This window comes from Ceratotherium simum, chromosome 16 (genome assembly GCF_057802395.1).
Source record: "Ceratotherium simum simum isolate JZ-2026a chromosome 16, ASM5780239v1, whole genome shotgun sequence".
NCBI classification, from domain to species: domain Eukaryota; kingdom Metazoa; phylum Chordata; class Mammalia; order Perissodactyla; family Rhinocerotidae; genus Ceratotherium; species Ceratotherium simum.
The window spans coordinates 46,864,079-46,888,736 of NC_141915.1; the positions used below are offsets into that span (position 1 = coordinate 46,864,079).

General features: G+C 51.6%; 3 protein-coding genes across 6 annotated transcripts; 1 reads left to right on the plus strand and 2 right to left on the minus strand.

Moving 5' to 3' along the window:
* Positions 1 to 100: 100 nt before the first annotated feature.
* FTSJ3 (FtsJ RNA 2'-O-methyltransferase 3) lies at positions 101 to 7,519 on the minus strand. Of its 2 annotated transcripts, XM_087441410.1 has the most exons (21): positions 7,298 to 7,519; positions 7,080 to 7,172; positions 6,807 to 6,912; positions 6,482 to 6,528; positions 6,280 to 6,359; positions 5,749 to 5,848; positions 5,456 to 5,650; positions 5,260 to 5,375; positions 5,041 to 5,145; positions 4,853 to 4,953; positions 4,545 to 4,625; positions 4,303 to 4,452; positions 4,030 to 4,165; positions 2,662 to 2,840; positions 2,390 to 2,513; positions 2,052 to 2,311; positions 1,679 to 1,767; positions 1,475 to 1,574; positions 1,180 to 1,363; positions 804 to 898; positions 101 to 718 (listed from the first exon to the last, which is right to left on the minus strand). In XM_087441410.1, the coding sequence occupies exons 2-21, from the start codon at positions 7,144 to 7,146 to the stop codon at positions 526 to 528; spliced, it is 2,508 nt and encodes an 835-aa protein (XP_087297536.1). In that variant the 5' UTR covers positions 7,147 to 7,172; positions 7,298 to 7,519; the 3' UTR covers positions 101 to 525. The 2 variants fall into 2 exon arrangements, with proteins under 2 accessions (XP_087297536.1, XP_004432707.1); XM_004432650.3 differs by lacking the exon at positions 7,298 to 7,519 and having other exon boundaries at positions 7,080 to 7,262.
* Positions 7,520 to 7,645: 126 nt separating this feature from the next.
* On the plus strand, positions 7,646 to 12,152 carry PSMC5 (proteasome 26S subunit, ATPase 5). Of its 3 annotated transcripts, none has more exons than XM_004432651.2 (12): positions 7,646 to 7,756; positions 8,313 to 8,384; positions 9,637 to 9,706; positions 10,034 to 10,131; positions 10,298 to 10,354; positions 10,433 to 10,663; positions 10,956 to 11,082; positions 11,188 to 11,378; positions 11,474 to 11,572; positions 11,655 to 11,765; positions 11,858 to 11,944; positions 12,051 to 12,152. In XM_004432651.2, the coding sequence occupies exons 1-12, from the start codon at positions 7,733 to 7,735 to the stop codon at positions 12,102 to 12,104; spliced, it is 1,221 nt and encodes a 406-aa protein (XP_004432708.1). In that variant the 5' UTR covers positions 7,646 to 7,732; the 3' UTR covers positions 12,105 to 12,152. The 3 variants fall into 3 exon arrangements, with proteins under 3 accessions (XP_004432708.1, XP_087297539.1, XP_014644644.1); XM_087441413.1 differs by having other exon boundaries at positions 7,737 to 7,818; XM_014789158.2 differs by lacking the exon at positions 7,646 to 7,756 and adding an exon at positions 7,952 to 8,141.
* A 61-nt stretch (positions 12,153 to 12,213) lies between these two features.
* SMARCD2 (SWI/SNF related BAF chromatin remodeling complex subunit D2) lies at positions 12,214 to 22,027 on the minus strand. The gene is made up of 13 exons (XM_004432652.3): positions 21,522 to 22,027; positions 16,927 to 17,111; positions 16,682 to 16,724; positions 16,413 to 16,535; positions 15,466 to 15,621; positions 14,917 to 15,012; positions 14,672 to 14,773; positions 14,358 to 14,519; positions 14,093 to 14,190; positions 13,775 to 13,910; positions 13,469 to 13,591; positions 13,231 to 13,332; positions 12,214 to 13,154 (listed from the first exon to the last, which is right to left on the minus strand). The coding sequence occupies exons 1-13, from the start codon at positions 21,735 to 21,737 to the stop codon at positions 13,101 to 13,103; spliced, it is 1,596 nt and encodes a 531-aa protein (XP_004432709.1). The 5' UTR covers positions 21,738 to 22,027; the 3' UTR covers positions 12,214 to 13,100.
* Between the last annotated feature and the right edge of the window lie 2,631 nt (positions 22,028 to 24,658).

Here is a 24,658-nt window from a genome sequence, read left to right on the forward strand (position 1 = left end):
AATGAGTCAGTACATATTAAATATGATTTAGAACAGTGTAGCACATGGTGTGAACACCCAAATGTTTTTTGAGTTACCACTTACGGGGACTGTCAGAAAAGACATTTATCATTGTGGTTTTATTCATATGACAGTGGAAGAGGATAGGGGAAGACTTGAGAGGCCCACTTGTCCAGGAATAGACTACAACAAACACCACCCCAACACTGAATTTCCCCGTATGATTGCAAAAAGGCATGACTTTTCATCCACTACCCCACATTCTTCACAGAAGGGTTGTGGGTCTGTTAACAGCACCAACAGGACATTTCAGCAGTGCTTTAACAAGAGACCCTCCTTCAAGCCAGGAGGATGTCCTCACCACTCAGGACGACCATGTGAGTTCTAGGTACCCCACCTCACTGTCTTTTCAGACAACTGCGATGCAAGCAAACACAGGGCTGGTACCAAGGAGGCCAGAGTAAGCAGCACTGAATGGCTCCCCCTCGACCTTACACTTCTTCTCAGAGGCCCAGGTGTCTCTGCTCACTTCCGCCTGTGTTTTTTCTTCTGCTCCTTCCGTTGCTGTGCTCTTTGGTCCTTTTTCATCCTTGAATCCACCACCCTGAAATGACCTCTGACTCCAGCTGGCCGGTGCACTTTGCGGCCCACACCTTTTTTGGCTACAACATAGGTGACTTGGCGCCTCTCCTTGCCAAGCCCAGCCTTCTTGTAGAGACTGTGTACATAGAAGAAGCAGGTTAGAGGCTTTCTGCTACTCTTTTTAACCCCATGTACCTTTGTTGGTGACCTCCCTCCATTACCTTCGAAGCTGTGCCACTTTCTCTCGTTCTGAGATGTCCACCGTGTTCACCACAGCTTCTGCCTTTTTCTTGGTTTGCTCCAGCTTCTTCAGCATCTGTTCAGGAATCTCAGTCAGGTTGACCTCTTCCCCACCTCTGCCCCATCCATCCCTAATCTCAGGCAGCATCACTTTTTTTTTTTTTTTTGGTGAGGAAGATTGTCTCTGAGCTAACATCTGTGCCAATCTTCCTGTTTTGTATGGGATGCTGCCACAGCACAGATGGATGAGTGGTGTACAGGTCCGTGCCCGGGATCCAAACCCACGAACCTGGGCCGCTGAAGCAGTGTGTGTGAACTTAACCGCTACGCCGCCAGACCAGCCCCTCCACTTCTTACCCTCCGTTTCTTTCTGGCCTTAGCCTCAGCGACTTTTTTGATGGGACGTGCATTGATTTCCCGCCAGCGTTTCCGGTAATGCTCCACCTCCTTCTTATCAATAGGCAATTGCCGTATCCTGTGCTGCTTTTCCTCCTGCACAAACCACTCTGGAAGCTCCCCTTCATCCTCATTAAATGTATACCTAAGTGGAGAGAACATCAGCCCTAATAACTACTCCAGGCTTTCTAAAAAAGAAATCACCGACTTACCCACACACCCTGGGACACTGCTCATGCTTTTCTGGCCCCCTTACCGACTGAAGGAGTTATCTATGAGGTCTCTTTTGGCCTTTTTGGAAGAGGCAATAATAGCACCTAAAGCAAGGCCTTCAGGGTCCAGTATCCGATGTTTCACTAGAGAGGGAAGGAGAAAAGTCAAAGCTCAAAAGTCAAAGCTCAATTCACAACACTGAAACTTCTGTTGTTTTCTCCCATTCCACTAGGTAAAGAGCTCTCACCTGGGTCCTCAATAGGCACTACCTCAAACCCATCATCATCATCTGACTTAGGCCCACGGCTTCGCTTCTTACGGCGGTGTGGTTCCCAACTGTGGAAGACAGGAGGCCTGTGCATGAATGCATATTCTACCATTCCCCACACCACTCAGAGCCACTCCCACCTCACCTCAACCCTGGTTCCTAATTAAAACTGCTTGGGGAACTTACAGAAATCCTGCCACCCACGCTATACTGCAGACCACTTAAATTGAAATCATCAGTATTTTTAAAGCTCTCCATCTACAGCCAAGGTTGAAAACCCCCAACTTAGAAAGAAATGGTTAGAACCATTGCTTCCTCTTCACCCCTTCTCCCATCAGCTGCAACCACTCACCTCTCTCCATCCTCACTGCTACTGCTATCACTGTCTGAGCTGCCATCTCTTTGTTCTTCTCCAGGGCCAGTGGCAGCCTCTGTCTCTGAAGGAGCCTCTGCCCCCTTAGGGGCCTCATTCTGGCACCGGGGAGGTTTTCTCTCAGTCTTCAAACTGGAAGGTGGTGGTGGTTGCCCCTTCCGGCGGCTCTCGTACAACAGCTGGGCTTGACTGATCTCTAGGGCCTCATCAGCATCATCCTCAATCCCACTGAAGCCATCCTGTGACGGGGGGAATCTTCAGCCACCTTCTCCCAGGGAATGCCACTTCCCTGTCTGTCTTGGTCCCCAACCTCTTACCTTTGAGAACCACAGGTTGGCTTGTTCTTCCTGCAGTACTGCCTTTTCCTCCAATGGCACCAGCAGGGGATTGTCTTCCTCCTCCTCCTCTTCTTTATCATCTTCCACTTCAGCAAATTGTACACTGTAGACCCAAGGGAAGTGGACGGAGGGTCAGTGCCCTGAAGGACTTGCTCCCCCTACTCCCTCTGGTAATACCTGCCACCGTTTCTGCTTCAGGACTTAAGCTGAAAGAGTTAGCATTCCCTCCTGCACACACTCACGCCCCTTACCGCTTTTGGTCCTTTAGACTCGGAGGTCCTCTGGCTCCTGCCAGCTCCTCTGGATCCAGGTCACTATCCAGAGATGCATCATCATCCTCAACATCTGATACATAGATGTCATCTCTTGGCAGATCGGACAGAAATGTGTCTGCAGCGCTCATATCCCCTTGTGTTACTTTCTCTAACAACTGAGGTTTGACGGGGAAACAAGTCAAGGTTACTTACACAAACACACTGCTTTTTTTTTCTGTGTCCATTAACTCAGTTTATCCTCAGCAACTAAGAAATACACTGTGGCAAATACATTATCTCCTTTTACAGGCAGGGAAGTAAGGGGGATAAGTGTTTAAAACATCCCATTCTAGGCCAGCTCACTGATCTATCCCACTCAGTCTTCAATGGTAGCAGAGAGAGGTTTACAGGAAAGGACCCCACAGCCTAAACTTAAACTTGTGTCAAAACTTAAAATGTTCTAAAACATTGGTTTTTCTTAAAAAATTACTCTCAGAAGGTACCTCATCAACTTGAGAATGATACGAACTACAATTTTGTTTCCACTGAATAAAGGAGCCCAGGCAATGTACATCTAACAGGAAGAATTGTTTCACTTATAAACCAATTGTCAACCTCAAAATCTATTTTCCTCATGGAAAAGACGGCTACTATTTCTTGAGTGTTTATCACATACCAGGGATTACACCTAACCATCTTTTTTATTCATCCCAAAAACCCTTGTAGGTAGGTTCTATTATTCTCTTATATAGATGGGGAAACAGACCAAGAATGGATAAATGGTACTCTGCTCCAGGACCACTTGTGCTCTACTGCCTCTCCTGTACAAGATGACCTGGTTTTGCATTCCCACACAAGAGCAACGAGCTCATTTTGTTTGTGACACTGCTTTTATCAGGAAAAGTAGGTTCTCCAGTATTTGGTAGAAAGCACCATCCAGTAGCCTAGCGTAGCAAGGTGTTAACTTGATCTCAGTGAACTGAAGGAGGCTGTTCCTCTCTGAGAGAGACCCTCCATCATTCATGCTAGTAACCCAGGTACCTTGGCTGCATCTTCTATAACCTAAGCTTCTTATGAAGTGCCTCTTGGATATAATATTCTAATTCTACGAGAGTAAATCTATGTTACAGTCATAAATCTTCCTAATTTCATCATTATAGATATATGTTCCTTCCAGGCCTTTGAGACAAAAGGCTCTGGTTTTTTTCCCAGTCTCCTCTCACCAAGTCATTTCATGGGTGAAGACCACAACCGTGAGCCATTACTGTTCAGCACACTTTAAAAAAACAGACATCCAGTGCCCCCCACCTCCAAATATTCAAACAGATCCTCCTATCGCTTCAATCTGCCTCAACTCCACCTCACCTGGTGACCCCGGATGGTACGCAGGGAGAACATGCCAGTGTCGCCCTCATCTGCAATGGAAACCCCAGGCAGATCCATCTTTAGCTCCACACGTTCCCGCTGCTTTCTCTGCTCACGCAGCAGCTTCTTTTTCTTCCTGAGGTAATGAGTTGAGGGATTAAGCCTACCCAGCTCTGAAGATTCCCTATCCATGCCTTCATTCTCTTCCCCCATCTTCACACACTGAGGAACTCTGTGGTGGGGTTCCCCAAGCTCTTCTCCAGCTCCCCTCACCTCTTTAATTCCGCCACCTCCTGGGCCTTCATCTCTGCCAGAGTCCGGTTCAGTTGTTCCTCCTCCTCCTCCTCCTTGGAGGGCTGCCTCACGGTCCTGCCTGTTGACTCCTCCTCATCACCTTCTTCCTCTTCCTCTCCCGAGCTGAGGCTAACAAAACATTCCAAGGAATTTGTTTATCTTCCCAGACGCCTCCCGTCAACTCCCAGTCAACACCTACCATGGTTTAGTTTCCTCCTCACCTGATGTCCAGGGCCTTTGCTTGCTCTTTCAGCTTCTTGGCCACATATCGCCGAAGCTTCGTTCTCCAGTTCAGTATGGACCTGACCCAGAAATACCATTACTGACCTTACTGGCTCCCTTTGTCCTTGCCCCTTCCTCTGTTTTAGGTCCAGATTTCACTCTTGAGCCACATAAACCCTAGGGCTCAGGCCTCCACCCCAAACCTCTAACAGCGTCATCCTGTTCCCAGAGATTCAACGTCATGGTCTTGAAAGGCCTTTCCCTGCCTTCAGAGTTCCTGGCACCTACACCTGCTCCCACCACATACCTAAGCTCCTTGCGCCCCAGCACTTTGATGTCCTGACAGCACACCCGTATGTCCTCAGTGGTAGCTGGATGCTGTGCCAACTCTTCATCATCTAGAGAGATCTGTTTGGGAGGAGGGAAAGGAGTCAGGAGAGATTCTCAGGCCATGTTTCTGGGGCTCTCTTACACCCCTCAAGTTTGAGGACTCACCTCACTGGCTTTGGAGAGGAAGTCAACAGGGTTGGCAGCTCGGAGGAAGTCAGTGACTGAGGTACGGTGATAGAGAGTGAGGTCGCCCTCAGCATAGCCCTCAGCCTTAGGGAGGGAGATGAAGGTTAAGCAGTCCCTTCTGGGGTGTCTGTACAACCCACCAGGCCCAGCCTCCCTATAGTTCCAAGACCTGAGGGTGGCCCCATTTCCCAAACACACCTTTGGCTTCTTCTTAGTGACCAACTCAGTAACAGTCTTGGCCTGAACTTCAACCTCCTTGAAGGCAAATTTGGGGTCAAAGAATTTACTGTCAACCTTGTCAGGAGCCAGGAATCCTAAGATGATAGAACATATAAGAAAATGTGCTTTGGTAGTTGTGAAATGAAGTCAAGAGAAAGAAAGAAGTGATGCCCACCCTGGCAGACTACAAAGATCTCTGCAGATTCATGGCGGGAGGCTTGGGGCTTGGTGGCCTGGACACGGCGGAACAGCTGCTGGAAGATCCATAGTAGGGGCTGATAGTCACGGGAACGGAAAACCTTTGTAATGAAGCACCCACCACGGGCCAGAAAATCACAAGCCAAACGCAGAGCCATCAGTGTCAAATGGGCTGTGGGAGACAGAGAGTTAGCTGAAGATCTCTGCAGCCTGAGAGGGCATGCCCACCTCCACCTCCACCCTTATCTCCATGCCCCCCACTCCCAGCACCTTGTGAGTAAGCATCGTGGACCCAGCTAGCCCCAACATTGGGGGCTCCATCATTAAGCACAACATCAACTTTCCAGGTCTTCAGCTCCTTCCTCAGGGCCTACAGAGAAGACAAAGCATTACAGCAAGAGAAACACAAGAATGGCTATGAATGGAGTCCCTGGTTCAGCCATTTGTCCACCCAGCCATTTGTTGAGTGCTCACCACAGGCCAAATCCTGCGTCTGGCACAAAGGATACAATAATAAACAAAAATAACACTTCCCTGTATTCACAGAGCTTACAGCCTACTAGTGAGCCCACTGGAAAGGATTTCACTGCAATCTCTGCACTTCCTCCAATTCCAAACACCTCATTCCTGACTAAATAAAGGGTGGAGTGGACACTAGGCATATCACAGGGCTTGGCATACAGACATCTTTTGCATGCACTGCTCAAGGCGTGGTAAACAGCAAAAATCGTGCCTTCAGGGGACTTGGGGTGAGAAGAGGAACAGACGTGGATGTGTGCATATTAAGGGAACAGAGATTACCTGCCTACAGCGTTCTGTTGTGATGTCTTCCTGGAGTGTCACCACATTGGGAAGAGGCTTGATTGGAACCAGGTCCACTCCTGGAAGAAATCAGATCAGAGTATTCCAAAAGGCTGACTCAAGCAGGGAGGAAAGAAATGCAGAACACAGTACCTCATACTCTGAGCCCCTAAAACACCCAGGAGAGCCACCTGTCACTCACCCACAATAAGGCTGGATACAGGCATAAACTTGGCAGCCACCTGCAGCCTATAAAAGAGAAACAAAGATTAAAATACCCCGCATTGTCCCTTTTCCTCCCTTGGCAATGTGATCTCTCACCCCCAGTGTTAGGAACCTCTATCAAGTGCAGTGGCCAGAGAATGTCACACATACACGTTCCAAATCTTTCCTCTGCAGTCTAAGTTCTGGAAAGTATAAAAATTTGAGGTGGTATTACTGTATCCCTCCCCCAGTGCAACTCAGTCATCCAAGGCCAGAACCCAGACAGCTGCCACCAGGGGCGACAGGTGCCAGGTGTTACGCACCATCCCCCTGGCGCAGCACACAGGTCCAGCAAGGCTCGGGCTTTCTGCAGGAACTGAAAGCGGCGATTCAGCTGGATCAGCTTGAAAGCAGAGCGGGAACGGTAACCTGGAGGCAGCGACAAAATAATCAAGTTCGCGAACGCTCTCCCAGCGGGATTTCTGGGGCCTCACAACCCACCACCCCTTCTGCGGAAAAGAAACTCATTTTCGAAAAGGGAGGTGAACCGCCGATGGTCGCTCGCTCGCTCGCAGACGGCGCGAACCCCGACTCACCGGTCTCCTTCGCCAAGTGATAGAACTTATCCCGTCGGCTCTTCCCGACTTTGCCCTTTTTGCCCATGGTGGAAAGGGGGAGTGTCACTCAGTCTGGGGAGAAAGTAGAAATTGGAACGTCTTTTCCCGGAGCTCTACATTCCGCTTTCCGTTTCCCACTTGCCGTAGCAACCATACTCTGCGCCTTGCTCCACACCACTCAACCCTGCACCACTCACCTCCACCCAGCGCCGTTTTCAACCTCGTTGGAGCCGCACATGTAGGCAGCAAACGTACTTCCGCTTCTGCTTGCGCAGCTTGCGTCCCTGGCTCCAAGTTTTCCGCCATTTTGAGTGTGGCCATATAATTTTTTCTGTAACTACTCTCTCCCCAGGTCTTAAAAGCTGGAAATTGGGAAAACGAGAGAAGATTACCTGAACTAAAACAGAGTTTCTAGGGAGTAACATTTAGGAGTTCTGTGCCCTTTTCATCACCTTCCAATTCTCTGACCGCGGGAAGCCCCTCCCATCACGGCCCCAGTTGTTATCGTCTCTCTGCACACTCCGCCCATTGACCCGGAACTCTTCTCCCGCGTCTGCGGTCTCCAAGCCCCTGCTTCTGCGCCTGCGCGCCAAGGCGGTTTGGCTGCCGGCGGTCTTCGCAGAGGAAAGAAGATGGCGCTTGACGGACCGGAGCAGGTATGGCGGCGGCGGCGGTCGGGCGGGGACCAGGGCTGGATGCGGAGCAGGCTGGATACGAGGTGGGCAGCGGGCCTGGGCAGGAGGGTCAGGTGGGTCGGGAGTGGGTGGACCAGTCCAGACGGGGCCCTGCTTGTGACCGGATGTGCTGTGTCAGCGCCGCCCCCAGCGGGTCAGGGCAGGGACGGGAGTGGAAGACACGGTGGAAGCGGAGTGAGTGAGAGGAGCGATGGGAGTGGGAACCGGCCCGGCCGCGAGTCGCAGGAAACGGAGCGCCCGTCCCTCTGCCTGGCTCCGCTTGTAGTAATAGTACTTCGAGTTTGTACGGCGCTTGATTCGGTACAAAGCGCTTCCGCTCTCTTGATTCTCCCGAAAGTCTTATGAGGTAGGCAGCATTCTCATTCTGTTTTTAGTTTAGTCATGGGGAAATGAAGGGTTCTGAAGAGATGGCGTGAGGGATTAGAACCCAGATCTTAAACCTCCAGAGTCCAAGCTGGAAGTGTCTTTATTCCTTGGATGTTTAGCCTGTTGTTTAGTAATTACTCTGTGTCTTCAGATGGAGCTGGAAGAGGGGAAGGCAGGCAGTGGACTCCGCCAGTATTATCTGTCCAAGATTGAAGAACTCCAGGTGAGGACAGACTCCAGAGGTCCAGAGGGAGCTAGAAGGGGGATGAAGGATTGAGGAGCAGATTTCTACAAATCCATCTAATTCCACTGGGGGCGCAGCGAAAGAAGTAACAAGCCAACGATATAAAGTATCTGAATTTGTCTCTTGTTCCCCTCAAATCCCACCCCTTTGAAGGTAATCAGTATTCACAGTTTGTTACACATCTTCAAGAGTCAAATTTTAACAGAAAAGGTACCGCTAGCCAAAGGCCATTCCTTTTGGAAGAAGCCTGAATGGGAGGGTACCTTATAAAAGGGAAGACAGATTCCGGAGATGAGATTTATCAGAGAGGGGTTGGGGCAGAGTGAGAGTGTGAGGAAAGATGGAATTGAGGAGTCTGGACAATGCTGATTCCATGGGACTGAATGAAAAGGAATTGGGCTACCCGGTGCTCTAGCCTAAAGAGGGAGCAGGGACCATAGAGATAAGGAAAATAACTAATTGGATGGAGGAAAGCCACAAGGAAAGTTTTTGAACTCTAGTTAACATTGTAGGTGTTATGTTTGGTTTATCATTTGTGAAATGCTTTTATGTGTGATTTCATTTGTTCCTCATGGTAGTCCTGAAGAGAGGCAGGGTAGGTGATGCTATATTTACTTGTAGTTCGGTAACAGATCTAGACCTTTTAAGATTTTATTTATTTATTTCCCCCCAAAGCCCCAGTAGATAGTTGTGTTTCATAGCTGCATATCCTTCCAGTTGCTGTATGTGGGACGCGGCCTCAGCATGGCTGGAGAAGCGGCGCGTCGGTGCGCGCCCGGGATCCGAACCCGGGCCGCCAGCAGTGGAGCGCGCGCACACCTAACCGCTAAGCCACGGGGCCGGCCCAGAGCTAGACCTTTTAAATGGCTTTCTTGAGCTTTACCTAGCTGTTAATTGGCAGCAGTAGGGCTAGAACTTAGGAGTATCTTCCCACTCTCCCATGTTAATGCCCTGCAAGAAATTGACTGCCTGAGCCAGCTGTAACTTTTCTCCATTAGGGCTTGTGATTCCTAGACCAGTGTTTGACCAGCAGCCTTTTTTGGTGGCTGCCCTAGGTTCCAGAGGGATTCTTGGAGGACAGGAAGGGTCATTAGGATCATATTGGAAAATCTGAAACAACATGCAGGTGCCCTGTGCTCTTCCCTCACTCAGCTCATAGCAGCCTATGAGGGTCTTGGCCAAGATCTTAACCTTGGACTATTTTCTGCTCTTTGTTTGTTGTCCTCCACAGCTAATTGTGAATGACAAGAGCCAAAATCTCCGGAGGCTGCAGGCACAGAGGAATGAGCTTAACGCAAAAGGTGAGAGTGGAAGGATGGGAAGGCTGCATGTGGGCAGTTTGTCTGAGGTCTGACTGTTCAGATCTCCCTGAAGTGAGTCTTCACATTGGTACTTATTGTTTTCTCCCAGTCCAAGGTGATACTTTGCACTGTTATACAGTTGTGCACATGCACATCTCTTTCTTGAGCCCCACTGTAATCTCCTTAAAGACATGAATTTTTACTTTCTTTTTGTGGCCTTCCCTTCAAAACTTTAAAATGGGGCTTAGTTCACGCATATCGAATTGAGTCGCGGGGGAGAGGAATACTAAAAAAGCTGGGTGACCACTATGTCTGTTTCGCATCTAGTTCGCCTGTTGCGGGAGGAGCTACAGCTGCTGCAGGAACAGGGCTCCTATGTGGGGGAAGTCGTCCGGGCCATGGATAAGAAGAAAGTGTTGGTTAAGGTAAAGGCAGCATGACTCCAGGGACCAGCCCATTGCCTACTGTATTTCCATAGCTTTGTGTGGAGGACACTGTTCTGTCATGTTATTCGAGGACTCATGGGTCTTCCTGGGTGAGGTTGGTGATTTGGTGGCTGTCAGGGAAAGTCACGACCCCTTGTGTCTTTAGGTACATCCTGAGGGCAAGTTTGTTGTGGACGTGGACAAGAACATTGACATCAATGATGTGAGTGCAGCAGGTGAGGTGGGAGGTTGGGGTCAGCGCTCACCACACCACTTCCTGAAATCATCTCCCCTCGCCCAGGTGACACCCAACTGCCGAGTGGCTCTAAGAAATGACAGCTACACTCTGCACAAGATCCTGCCCAATAAGGTGGACCCACTGGTTTCATTGATGATGGTGGAGAAAGTGCCAGATTCAACTTACGAGATGATTGGTGGACTGGATAAGCAGATCAAGGAGATCAAAGAAGTGATCGAGCTGCCTGTTAAGCATCCTGAGCTCTTTGAAGCGCTGGGCATTGCACAACCCAAGGTGAGAAGCAGGGCCTCTGTGGGAGGGCTGTGCTGTATACCTCCTGTCCCAGGCCAGACTGAGCACAGGGTTTGAGACAGACTACAGCCTACTTGAGCTGACCCTCCCCTCTAAAGAGGGGCTAGGGGAGAGATGTTGCCAGGGCACTGAGGTAGTTCAGATACAAGCTCCAGAAGGGACCGGAACATTCATTTTTTGTATCTCTAGTATCTAACATGGCATCTAACACAGAGCAAGCCTTCAGTAATGAGGGGGCTGGCTTTCTGCCCTGAGTCCTGCTGTTTCTCTTTAGGGAGTGCTGCTGTATGGACCCCCAGGCACTGGGAAGACACTGTTGGCTCGGGCTGTGGCTCATCATACAGACTGTACCTTTATTCGTGTCTCTGGCTCTGAATTGGTACAGAAATTCATTGGGGAAGGTAAATCATGTGGCTAGAAACATGAAAACCAAGCGGAAGTGAAGGGGTGGAGGTGAAGGGTTGGGAGCTCATCAACTCCTTAATGCCAGCTTGGCCTCTGCACAGGGGCAAGAATGGTGAGGGAGCTGTTTGTCATGGCACGAGAACACGCTCCATCCATCATCTTCATGGACGAGATTGACTCCATTGGCTCCTCACGACTGGAGGGGGGTTCTGGAGGGGACAGTGAAGTGCAGCGCACAATGCTGGAGCTGCTCAACCAGCTGGATGGCTTTGAGGCCACCAAGAATATCAAGGTAAGGTGACGTCTTAGGATGAGCCAAGGGAAGGGCCTGGGTGACCTGCAGCCTGAGGAAGGGCCTAGCTGATGCCACCCCCTTTCTCCACTCAGGTTATCATGGCTACTAATAGGATTGATATCCTGGACTCGGCGCTGCTTCGCCCAGGGCGCATCGACAGAAAAATTGAATTCCCACCCCCCAATGAGGAGGTTTGTGATGGGCAAGTGCTGGGAGTGGCTCTGGCTATGGGGGTAAGCTTTGGGGCTCAAACCCTTCCTCTCCCATCGCTAGGCCCGGCTGGACATTTTGAAGATCCATTCTCGGAAAATGAACCTGACTCGGGGGATCAACCTAAGAAAAATTGCTGAGCTCATGCCAGGAGCATCAGGGGCTGAAGTGAAGGTAATTGGAGTGCCCAAGGGAAAGGGGGCAGAAGCAGGAAGCTCTGGGTTCAAAGGCACAGCAATAGCGCCTGTCTTCCTTTCCCTTCTCAGGGCGTGTGCACTGAGGCTGGCATGTATGCCCTGCGGGAACGGCGAGTCCACGTCACCCAGGAGGACTTTGAGATGGCAGTAGCCAAGGTAGAGGCCTCCATCTTTCCAGAAGTGTCTGCTGATGGTGGTTCTGGAGCAGTGGGGATAGGGCATGTGTTCACCCAGTTTATAATTTAATGCTCTCTCTCTCCAGGTCATGCAGAAAGATAGTGAGAAAAACATGTCCATCAAGAAGCTATGGAAGTAAGGTGGACATCCTTTACGTGGATCCCTCCAATAAAGCTCTGCAAGACAAGTCCTCTAGGATTTCAGTCTGTTAATGAGTGGCCGCACTATTCAATGACCAGATCTGGAGATCATCAATAAACAAGGATTTATTTGGAAATTTCCAAACCTGCCAAAAGTGGCACTTGCCAAGCCCTGGGCCCTCCCCCTTACCAATCTCCAAAGAGCAACAACAGTCCTCCCTACTTCCCCTGCCCTCCACCAAGTACGCCCATACCTCAGGCCATGCCAGAGAACTGGAGTCCCCTCCCTCAAGGAGGCTTTACCACCCTGGGCCCAACAGCTGGGGTGGCAGCCCTCTGGCATCCCAGGAGATGATGGCGGCCAGAGCCGCTTGCATAGATTGAGAAAAGAAAGTAAGGAAGGAGGCACCAAACCGGGCTCCCTGAAAAACCCCAACTTACCCCTGTACAAAAAAAGTGGCTCCCGCATAGAAAAACCTGCTCCCCAAATAGTGCAAATACCCAAAGGAAAGGAAAAAACCAGCAGCAAGGCTGGGCTGGTAGGAATGGCAAAGAACTTTGGTTTAGAAAGGCTAGGAAGAGGGTGAGCTGTGCCCCTCTTCCTTGCCCAGCTCCCCAGAGCCAGCTCTGACACTCGCCCCAACAGGGAGTCTGTAAACAAGCAAAGCCAGCGGCCTTTGGTTCTGAAACGTCTCCGTTACTATGTCAAAGCACAGTCACCAGCAATCCTACTTGGGCCTGCCTGCAGGGGCAGAGGAGGCATCTGTTGTGAACCCAATTAAAGCCAATGTGTAAAGTAATAAGGCTTTGGGGACCAAGCAACAAGGAATCCTATCACTACATTTACGAAACTAAAGCTGGGGAGCAGAGGGTGACAGGAGACACCCCTCACCCCATCCTTATTCTACATGTCTGCCGCCCAGAGGGTGGTCCCCTTCCAGGCTGAGGACGGGATGGCTCCAAGGCTGGGAAAAAAGGAAGGCATCCCTGAGCAGTTAGGTCAGGCGAATTCCCAGCACCTGTTCCAGTTCCTGCCTTCGCTGCTGCACCTGGAGAAAGGAGCGAGCAGTGGCTCAGGCCTCTGCTGCTCACAACCACAGGAGGGCAAGCAGGGCAGAGCCTCACCTTGGCAAAGATGTGCCTCCCCACTGCTTCCTGGGCCCAGGGCTGGTGGTAGAAAGCAGCTCGTCTCTCCTCCTCAGGATTCCCAATCACATCAGTGATGATCTGCAAAGAGCCAGGAGGAAAGCTGTAGCATAATTCCCACCCCTGAGCCAATCTGCCCCTGAAACCAGAATAGTAAATGGAAGTAAAAATAACTCAGAGCTTAACATGGGATCAACCTCAAGAAAGAGGGCCATACCTTGAGGTCTCGGCGTTGGGAACGGAGCCATTCCTGGATGAAGTCCTGGGGGTCAGTGCTAAAGCTGAGCATGAAATCCCTCTGGGTCTTCAGCTGGTTGATGGACTCAATGGTCTCATGGATCTGGGGAAAGGGGGTGCATGTGTCACACTGGCCCCCACCCCCAGGGGGTCTGTTTCCAGGCCTAACCCCAAAGGACTTTGACAGAGATCCCATCCCAAGGTGCTACATGTACAGAAATGCCTAACAGAGCCTGCCCACCCCCATCTTGGGCCCCAGAAGAGGTTGGGGAAACAGAGGGCCCACCTTGACATCAAGGGAGGCAATCTCCTGCTGATTGGTGGTAGAGGCCAGAAAATTGCTCATTTGGGCCTTGAGTGGGTCATCCACCTCCACATCAATGTCATAACAGGCTGTCTTCTTCTGGTCATTAGGGTCCACACTGCAGGCAGCACAGAGGAGGGGAGGGGTGAGCACACAGCTGTATTCATCCCACCCACCTGGGCCAAACCTGCACACACTCAGGGAGCAGAAAACCAAACATGCTGTTGCTCTTTGGCTTTAGATCAAGCCAAAGGTAAACTGCTCTTGGAAGAGCCTTCCCATCCCCCTCTTTCCATTTACCTAATGACATGGTTGATGACAATGGGGTCTGGATGCTGCAGCAACCCAGCCAGCTTCATGGGAATCTCAGAGAAACGGAGTCTGCCACAACTGAAGATCTGGAGAGAGTACCAGAGGCTTAGTGATACCTTTGAGGGCACAGGGAGAAGTGGACCATCCCAGGGTCAGGGTGAAGAATGTGGCCAAGAACTAGCCCAGTGGGGCTCTGGAGCAGCGGGCAAGGCAGGGGCTGTGAGACCAGATGGGGGATGGCGTCCCAGCTGACCTGGCGGAAGTACCGGTTGCAGTTGATGTACTCGCGCTCGTGCCCGTCCTGCAGCTGGTTGTGTTTGATATAAAGCCACAGGGCCTGCATGATGGCGGCCCTCGTCTGTGTGTGCACCCCCAGCAGCCTTGCCAATCGGGGGTCCAACTTGTACTGGGGAGGCTGGGGATGGAGAGAGGGGAGTAAGAGGAGGGGTGCTTGTGAAAAAACAAAGCAAAAGAGTAGGGCAGGAACAAGAGTTTACAATAGGAACTTCCCCTTCTCTCACAGTTGAGTCCCTGTGGCCCCAGATGTGGCCCCAGGACATTTGTCACCTGATGATCTAGCATGAGCAGGAGGGTGCACTTGACGTTGAGGTCTCCAGGCCGTTTCACCTGGAAGCCATCTGTCTCCTGGGTGGTGGGCATCCGGTGCCACTGGCAGGGAGGAGGGGAGCAGAGCTCATCACCAAGGGGGTGGGCATGAAGATACACACCTGGCCCTCCAAGGGGACCAAGGCCATTTTTCTGCCCACCCTGCATGTCAGCCTGTGCTCCCCATGCCCCAGGTGCACTCTCACCTCCACCAGGTGGTTGTCAGGCCCATACAGTTCCTTGTCCAGCTCTATGACGAGGCTCTTAAAGAATGAAGAAAACTTCCTCTTCTGTTTGCTAGGCTGGGGATGGAAACGGATGTGAGATGGGGCTGCTGCTGAGCTCCCAAACCTAAGCTATGCTAAGCCCAAAAAAGAGGAGCATTGTTTCAACCCTGAAGCTCAGGGTACTGAAGACTGTTGGGCCCTGAAGGAAGCAGTTAGACTCCAGGAAAAGTGAGAGACTGGAGGCAGGGGAAGGGCTCTCTATGCAGCCAGCCCCACTGCTAGCCAATCAAGGACTGAATTAGAAGGGGATACCCTTTCCTCAAGACCCTTTACTGCCACCTGCAGGAGAACCGTTGTAATAACCACACAAATCCTCAACCTTGAATTGGCTTGGCGCTGGGCAGAGCATGACCACGAGCAGTGCTCTCTCCCTCAAGCAGGCCTTCTCCGGAAGTGGCCAAGTGTCTGGCCCCAGTCTTAAACCCACACAGGCCCCCTCCCCTTGAGACACCTCCTTCCCCAACTCACATCATCCAGCAGTTTTCCCTCCACTCGGAGTTCCCAGGAAGCCACCTTGTCCCCTGCTGGGGTTCCCCCGGGGGTCCCTGTGGTTCCTGCATTATCACCTTCTGCCTTGCTGGGACTGAACGTATTGGAAATATAGATCCGCAGCTTTCGTTTTTGCTAAAGAAAGCAAGACAACCAGCTAAAGGTGGACCAACATGTCGGAAAACAGTGTCACCCCAACTTCCCATCTGAACTCATTCACCATCAATATTGCATGGTGACTACGGGCCAGGCACCTTGTTAGGCACTGGGAATGGGGAGCAGGAAATCCGAGTCCTGGCCTTCAAGGAACTCACAATTTTATGGGGGAGACAAATGCACTACTGACAATTCCAACACAGCGGGATCAGTGGTGTGACAGAGGTACATACTGGGTGCTGTCAGGCAAATCAGAAGCCTCTAGCTCATATTTTAAATGAAACTCAAACACTCATCATGGCCCAAAATATACTCATCTCCTGGAAAGCCTTCACCACTCAGGGGACTGTTCAATATTATTATTAAAAAAAAAAAAGAGAAGAAAGCTTCTCTAGGGACGGGGGAGAAGACAAACTACCCTCCAATCTTGCCTTTCAAACTTCTGTCCACGATGCATAAGATTTTCATTTTAAATCATAACCCACCATCCACACACATATATATAAATATCTCAAAATGTGATGAAATAATACCTTTATTACTATAAGTACTACTCTGAAATATTATTATAATTTCTATTTTATATTTCATTAAAAACATGCTGGCCCAACCACATTAAATTGAGTTCATGCTCCGCTAATGAGCTGCATCCTGCAGCGTTAAAATCCTGCTCTAGCCCAATGCAGACCCTCACTTGGCCCCCAGAAAACAAGGCCAGGAAGAGGCAGAGGAGCTTGGGAATGCCAGGGAGTGGCCAGTGCTGTACATACCGTCAGAGGCTTTTTGATGGCCTCTTGGATCTCCATCCGCTTGCGAGCGATGGTCTGGTCCAGCTTCCGCTCAAAAGCCAAGAGATCCATGTATGCCTGAGACTCTGGGACAAGCTCCCGAATCTGGAGGAAGGGAAGAGGAATTTATCAGCTTGTTTCAGCTGTAGCTGTGGCTCCTTCCTCTCCCATCCCAGGGTTGGGGGAGACTGACCACCCGTAGCCAGCCAGCCACTGGGCAGGCCTCCTAGGCCCCCTCCCAACATACTTACTCGCTGAGGTAGAACCTTATCTGCCATCTTCCTCCTCTTTAACCTGGGGAGGACAGATTAACCCACTTAAGAGGTCAATGGTCCAAAGTACCTCCCCTCAATCTACCCCTCCAGTTCCCAGGACCCTCTCCCAAGAGAACTAGGAATCTTCCTCAGTCATCACAGCTCTTAGGACAGAAGGAAACCCTCTGTTACCACTAGAGCTGTGCTAGCTACGTAGGGTGGGAGAAACAGGACGGTCTTACCCCCGGCGCTGGGTGGGCATCGGAGGCTGGGCCTGGGGCACAAGTAGGCGTTTTCGGAATGGGTCCATCATGGTGGGTGGCATGCCGGGTCGAAGTGGAGCAGCTGTGCCAAATGGAGAGCCAGCAGGGGGTCCCACCTGTAAGCCAGCCATGGGCATCCGGCTCCCTGGTGACATGCCAGGCCGCTGGGGGAAGTGAGACAATGGGGGTGCATAGGTCAGCGGGAGGGCCCTACGGGGCCCATAGCCCATTCCCTCCATCTCTCTCCTCAGGCAGGTCTGGCCCTGAGCAGCACACACAGAGCACGGGCTGGAGTGCCAGGAACAAAGGGGAGCAGCCGCCTGAGAGCAGAAGTGTAAACCACACCTGCCCCGCCCCCTTCAACCGCCCTGGCAGCTGTGCCAGCCAATGAGGCCCACAGAGCCCAGGAAGGCAGGAGAATCCTGCCTGCAGGAGGAAGGGCCTGGGGGAGTTTTTTAGGGCCCATGGCCACCTTCCAGCCCCAGCACACTATGCCCTTGCTCCTTGGGACCAGCCAGCTTCAAGGCACTCTCAAGGCCCTCAGATGGTCCACAGGAGGCCTAGGGACAGTCATAGCTAGGAGGTGGCATGTAGTATGATATGAGCAGGCTGGCAGGGCAGAAAACACCCATGCCCTGTTGTGGTGTGACTGAGGGGAGAAAGGTAGTCCAATGTGCTAGCCTAGTGGTGTGACTGAGGGGAGAAAGGTAGTCCAATGTGCTAGCAAGCCCATCAGGCAGCAGCACCCAAGGGGAGCAAGCTGCAACAGGATGGCTTGGAGCGTGTCCCAACTGGTGGGGGTGGCCTCAGGCAGAGTACAGAGACCATCACACGGCCCTATCATAACCCAGAACTGGACCCTACCCCTACACCAGAAGACCCCAAAAGGGAGCTGTGGCTCCTGGGTGGCCAACGGGAAAGAGAGCAGCTAGCACCTGGACTCTGTCTGTGGTCCACACACCACCTGGCAGCTAGGGCTGGCTCAGGCTCAACGTAGCCCTCGCAATCCCAAGCTGGAAAATGGAGATAAGATTATCCTGGGATGCAAGGATCAGAGTCATAGGGTCAGCAGAGGAATGTGGGTGACGGAGATAGCTTCTTTAGAAGCCTGCAGAAGAATTTCCCACTGAGGTCCAGCTCCCCAACATTTCTGCTGAGCCCATCCAGAAGTAACCTCCGCCCTCTGCCCCCCTTCCCCATGGTTGCTGCCTGCAAGGCCTGTTTGGCAGCTCTGCCTCGCACACACTGTCCCTGGCAGCTTCACAGGGCTGGCCCTAGGGCCCAGATTATGCAACTAGCATAACTAGCCAACCAAGCCAGGCTGGGTGGGGACTCGCACCAAATGAAAGGACCCCCTCCCCCGCCCCAGCATCATCTAGCACTAAACCCATGTTCTCACCACAGAGGGTCAGATTCTTGACCAGATGCAGAGATGGAGAGAAACATGACCCAGAGACATAGGGAAGGGGAAAGGAGGAGGGTGGGAGGGAAGCATCTGGGAGAATAGAGAGTTACACATGGGGGGCTCCGGGACCTCAGGAGTCCTGCCACAAGTCTCTCCTCATCAGGAAGAGATTCATCCATGCTGTTGAAAGGCAAAAGACAGCCTGTTTCTCTACCCTAATGAGCTATGGCCAGAGATTACAGAAAACAAGTCAGTGTGGCCACAGCTGTAAACCCAGGCCCCAGACATCCTAGACTGGGAGTTTTTCCCACCCAAAGCCTGAGCCAAAGGGTTGGAACAGCTGAAGCAGTGGGACCTGCAGAGTGTGAGCTAGGGCCCTGTGGTCTCCATGAAGCTACTCACTAGGGTGTTCACAAAACCTCCTCAGCACCGCCCATGCCTCCTAGGCAGGCGCTCCGGTACAGAAACTCCCAAGACAAGGCAGCACAAGCAGGGCCTGGAATAGGCCCCTCCCAAACATCTGCTTCCGACTTCCCAGGCGTAGAGCCCCCAGCTCACCCAGGGCCCCAGGCTTCTCCCCAGAGCGGGAAGGAGCCCAGGGGAAGGCTGCTTACAGTTCCTTTAGTCCCAGCTTGGCCTTGCCAAGCTCCACACCTGGGCTTTGAAGTACCAGTTCCTCCTCCTCTTCCAAAAAACAACCCAAGAGTTATAAGGAAAAAAAAGAACACAGCCCAGAATTCTCAGGCTCCCTAACTCCCCACCTGCAGCACAGCAGGTTAACCTGGCTCGGTGCCCTGAACCCTAGAAGTGTGCGACAACCTCCTCTCCCTTAGCCCAGCACTAGCCCACATCCTAAGCTGGACTCTATCTCCACCACCCAGGAGAGCAAAGGCAGGAGGCTGGGCCTGATGCTGCCACCTCCAGAGAGCATGCTTGCCCTGCCTCAAAGCTGTGGCCCTGGTGCTCCTGGTGGCTGGCCCTCAGAGTCTAGCAGAGGAGAACATACTCCTCCATAAGAAAATATTTTGAACTCTCTGGAGCGAACCCAGCAATCTGGGTCGTTTTGTTTTGTTTTTGTTTTTTTTAAGCTCCTTAGTTGACTGTGATCCAGAGCTGGAACCACTGTCTAGAGGGAGAAGGGTCATCACTTCCCTTCGTTCAATAGGCTCCCCTATCTGCCCAACTTGGGCCCTGAAATCCTTGCTCTCCCAGCTCATCTCATGTGCCCTAATAGACAGAAACCCCTTTGCTCTTCAGATCTCAAGTCCCTTCTCCTGGAAGTCACACAACTGGACTTGGAAAGAAGCCAAGCAGGATCCTCCTCGAACTCAACCAAAGTGAACTGGGTCCTCCCTTTCCCCATCTACCTCTATTGCCCTCCCTAGAAGAGGAGGAGGAGAAGGCGATGAGAAGCTGGTGGGATGGGAAGCCCAGGGAAGCAGAGGCTCACTGCCTTCACCACTTTCCCCACCCCTAGGAGCCCAGGGCTACCCAGGCAGCCAGCTCAGCCTTGCCACCGGCCCAAGGCCACTCCCTACAAAGGGCTATGGAATCCAGTCTCTCAGCAGCTTTCCCTATGGCACATTTCCCACGGGTTGCAAGCTGAGGAAACTGGAGAGGCTCCTATCTGTTCCCTAGATCCTTCCCAGGCCAAAGGCGCACAGGGAGGCTCCCGGGCCAGGTCTCAGTTAGCTGGCCCAAAGACTGGAATGACCAATGCAGGGATCCCTCAGCGACACCTTGGGCCCATGAATCCCCAAGGGGAAGAGCAAGATGGGAAAAATGGACCCCAGCTGGAGTCCTTGGGACAGGCCTGTCTCTGTCAATACCTAGACCTTTTGTTTTCTTTCTAGGGAGGAGGGGGAATGAGAAGTAAGAGGGAAAAATCACTGTTCCTAGTTAAACATCTCTTTAGAAAGTGAGGGCCCAGGGGTCCTGGGGCCCATGCATACCCTACTCTAGGAATCCACTTCTGGGACCTCTACCTGGAGACATGAGGAGGGAAGAGAGGAAGCCCCAGCTTCCTTCTTTCAAACTTGGTAGAAGTCAGTGCCAAATGCTGGGGCACATGGGTTGCAATATGGCAATATCAGAATCTCAAAGCTAAATAAAAGTGGAGAGCGGGAAGGAGAAAGAATGGGTACAATTCCCAAGTATTCTGGGGCAACCAGAAACAAGGGACTGGGGGACTGATGAGCCCCACCAGCAGGGTCAGGCTGAGTTCCTCACACACTGACCCTAAGGACAGAGTCTCTACCTCTCAATGATCTTTGAAGCTGCAACCTGAGAAGCTCTCTTCGAAGCCAAACCCCAAAGGGGTCAGGACAGAACCCTTTGAAGCAACTCCCGCAGGCTCCTCCAGCCCCAGACCAGCAGGGCTCCGTGGAGCCTCTCTGCTCCTCCAGACTAATCAACTCCTGGACACTATGACACTAGGCAGAAAGCCAAAAAGAGAGTCTGCCCAGAATGGGCTGGGCTTTCCTCCTTCCTTAGGGATGGCCGCTACTGTCTCTGGTCTAACCCAGAGTCATCTGGGGTGAGGGTTCCTGGGCCTGATCCAGGAGTAGACTCTCCCCTGCACCAGCTGGAGTCCCCTTGCCCTATCCTCAGTCTCCCATGCCCGTGGGAAGCCAGGCCCTTCTTCTTCCTCATCAGCAGCTGGGAACCATCTCAGACACGCTAGAACTCTGCCAGTTCCCAACTAGAAAAAAACCAGAGCAGACTTGGAGTGGGACCAAGGCCAATGCAGGGTAACCCTGGTTCCTCAGTGAGGGCCCTTTTCCAAAACTTTCTCATCACTTCCCAGGACCCTCTACCCTAGGATCTATACACTAGACTTTCAACCCAGCCGCCCACAACTCACTAGCTCCCACAACTCCTCCATCTCTCAGTTACTCAGAATCCCTGTTCCACGGAAGCCCCCAGACCCTCCCAACTGCTTCAAACACTCCACCCAGAGTCGCTCTTACCTTCTCTCTCCCAACTCCTCCACCACCACCACCTAGCCGAGCCTGAGGATCCCTGGCCTTGCCCTCCACCGTGTCCTGCTCCGCATGCAGGGCCCCTGTGCCCTCTCTCCAAGAGGCTGCCCCAGGGCCCTCACTCGACGCCCCTCCACCTCCTGCACCCGGCGTGCTCGCGGCGCCACCCACCCGTCCGCCCTCCTCACCTGGTACTGCGCCGCGGGGCCCGCGGGGCCCATGGGGCGGAAGGCGGCGGCTCCGGGGCCCCCTACGCCTCCAGCCGGCCCTGGCCCCCTGAGCGCCGGTCCGGGCAGCATGCCGGGTCCCGCTGGCGGAGGCGGCGCTCCCAGGGCCGCGGCAACCGCGCCGCCGCCAGGGCTCAGCGGGGGCAGCGGGAACCCGCCCGCGCCACGGCCCGACATCGCTCCGTCCCGTCCGGCGGTGTCGCGATCCGGACTCCGGGCTCCGCGCCGAGTCCGCTCCGAGATCCGTGCTCCGGGACTTTCCGATCTAAATTCCGGGTTCTGCGGTTTGTTGATCCGAGTTCCGGGATTTCCTAATCCAAGTTCACGAGTTCCTCACAGACCCGGTTTGGGGCAGGGCTGATCCCGATTCCGGTCCTGCCCGGGAAATTCCGGATCCGGGATCTGCTACGGGCCCGCTTGCCGCCCCCGGCCTCCGGAGGTTTGGCCGCCTGAGTCCAGTTACCCAGAGGCGGCAACTAACTCCCTGCCCCGCCCAACCCAGCCCAGCGCTAGGCCTCGCCTATACCCAGCAGCCCAATGCTAGGGTGCCTCCTCAAATCCCGCCCCTCGCGAGACCCGCCCCTAACAGGCACCGTCCCTAACCGTCGGCCCCAGAGCCCCGCCCACACCCTTCGGCCCAACCCTTCGCGGGAGGGGCGGGGGCGGAAGCTGCGCAGGGAGACGCCGAGCAAGGCGCGGGGCCAGAGGTCGAAGGTCACTTAGGGCTTCGACAGTGCGTACGGTAGGTAGTTGCTGCTCTCTACTCGGCGTAGGCAACTCGCCAAGTTACCCGGCCACGCTTCTTGAAAATAGTTTTGTCAAGTCTGCTTTCTACATTTTTAACATTAAAGATTCAACTCAGAGCTGCTCTCGGGGGGCAGAACAGCCACCGACTTGACTTGCTTTAAAAACCCGTCTTGGTGGCTCTGACCTGCCAAGGCATATGGGCTGCTCCAGACCCGATCCAGCTGTGTGAACGGTTGACTTGGCCAAGAGCCGAGTTCTTATCGCATATTTTAAAAGTGGCTGTGCCTCACTTTAAGGAAGCCTAGGATTTGACTCCACAGGAAATGTTTCTAGGCGAAGGAATTTTTGCATGATGAGAAACCTCCCTGCAATTAAATAAGGTCTTTCTCCAGGATTTATAGCACTTAATTTTCAAAAATTTAATACCTTTCCGGAAACCACTGTCCTGTATCAGAAGGTATTCAAAATAAAGTGCTTTAGCTATGCCAGGGGTCTGGAGTTTTCTCATGATATAGACCAGTGCTTCTTAAAATTTAATGAGCATAACAAACATCTGGGGCTCTTATTAAAAATGCAGATTATGATTCAGGAGGCCTGGGGTCTGGGGTAAGGCTCAAGATTTTGCATTTCTAACAAGCTCCCCAGCAATGCTGTCGCTACTCAGACAATACTTTTGAGTAGGCAAGATAGAGACTTTTCCACTATATAAATCCCCTGCCTATGTTCTCATTTCCATTTCATTCTTGCACCATAGCACCCCAGATCCAGCTTATAGTACAGTCCTCCAACCGTTTTTAGAAATTAGTTCTGCTCATCTATACTTCCTGCTATCTTTCCTCCAGTGATAAACCCTGTTGCTGCTGCTTTCCTGCCTCTCCGTCTTCTCAGAGATCCCTCTCCCCTTTCTCCCTAAAAATGGGTTGTCAGTCTGAGAACAGGCCACTGGAATTGTTATAGTCATTGAACTAGGGCCCCTCCCCACCTCTGTAAGGTGGGTAAAGAATTCATGATAAAGCAGTTAATGTCCATTTCGACCTTTTCCAGCTCCTAGAGCAACAGTAGTGCTAGAGAAAGTAGTATGGGCGAATCCCCTGGGGGCTTCCAAAATTTCCCTGCCAGCCACATCCCTACACACACACACAGTCCAATGGCTCCCAGTGTTGTATTTTAAAAATAAGCCTCCCAGGTAATTCTGATACAATTCTCCCTGTAGATTTACTCTAGAAAAGAGGCAAGCTAATAGGTGCATTTAAAAATGGATAAAACAGTTAAATGTAATTTAAGTCTATTAATTTGTTGCTTAAAATGCTTCCCAGCTCCTCATTGCTTAGATTGAACATCATACTTCCTCTCATGAGATGTAAGGTTCTGCAGGGCCTGACTCCGGCTTACCTCCTTGGGCTCATTTTAAATCACCGCCTTGGGCCAGCCCCATGATGTAGGGGTTAATTTCTGTGAGCTCCGCTTCAGCAGCCCAGGTTCACAGGCCCGGCTTCTGGGCATTGACCTACACTACTTGTCAGCCATCCTGTGGCAGCAACCCACCTACAAAATAGAGGCAGATTGGCACAGATGGTGGCTCAGGGCAAATCTTCCTCAGCAAAAAAAAAAAAAGAAATCACTGCCTTTGGTTCTCTGAGAGTCAGTCCAGAGGTTCTCCTGACAATTTCTCAAACTGCTAAACCCCTTCCCACCTCAGAGCCTCTTTGCCCCCAGCTCTTCCTTAACTTTTCCACTGTCTCCCCTTAGTTTACTTCCCACCAAGTGATTATCACAATATGTAATTATTTGTTTATGTATGCACTGGTTTACTGTCTGATAAACTCTATGAAGGCAGAAAGTGTCTTTTTCTCTTTTTATTTTTTATTGAGGTGAGAGTCACATAACATAAAATTAACCATTTTAAAGTGAACAATTCAGTGGCATTTACTACATTCACAGTGTTGTGCAACTACCACCTCTAATTCCAAAACATTTTTATCACTCCAAAAGAAAGTCCCATACCCATTAAGCAGTTGCTTCCCATTCCCCCCTCCTCCTGGCCCCTGGTAACCACCAATCTGCATTCTGTCTTTATGGATTTACCTATTCTGATTATTTCATTTAAATGGACTCTTATAATATGTGGTTTTTATGTATGGCTTTTTTCACTTAGCATAATGTTTTTTAGATTCATCCACGTTGTAGCATGAATCAGTAATTCATTTCTTTTTATGGCTTTTTATTCCAGTGTATGTATATGTCACAATTTATATTTATCCATTTATCCCTTGATGGACATTTGGACTGTTTCCACCTTTTGGTTATTGTGAGTAGTGCTGCTATGAACATGCATGTACATATGTTTAAGT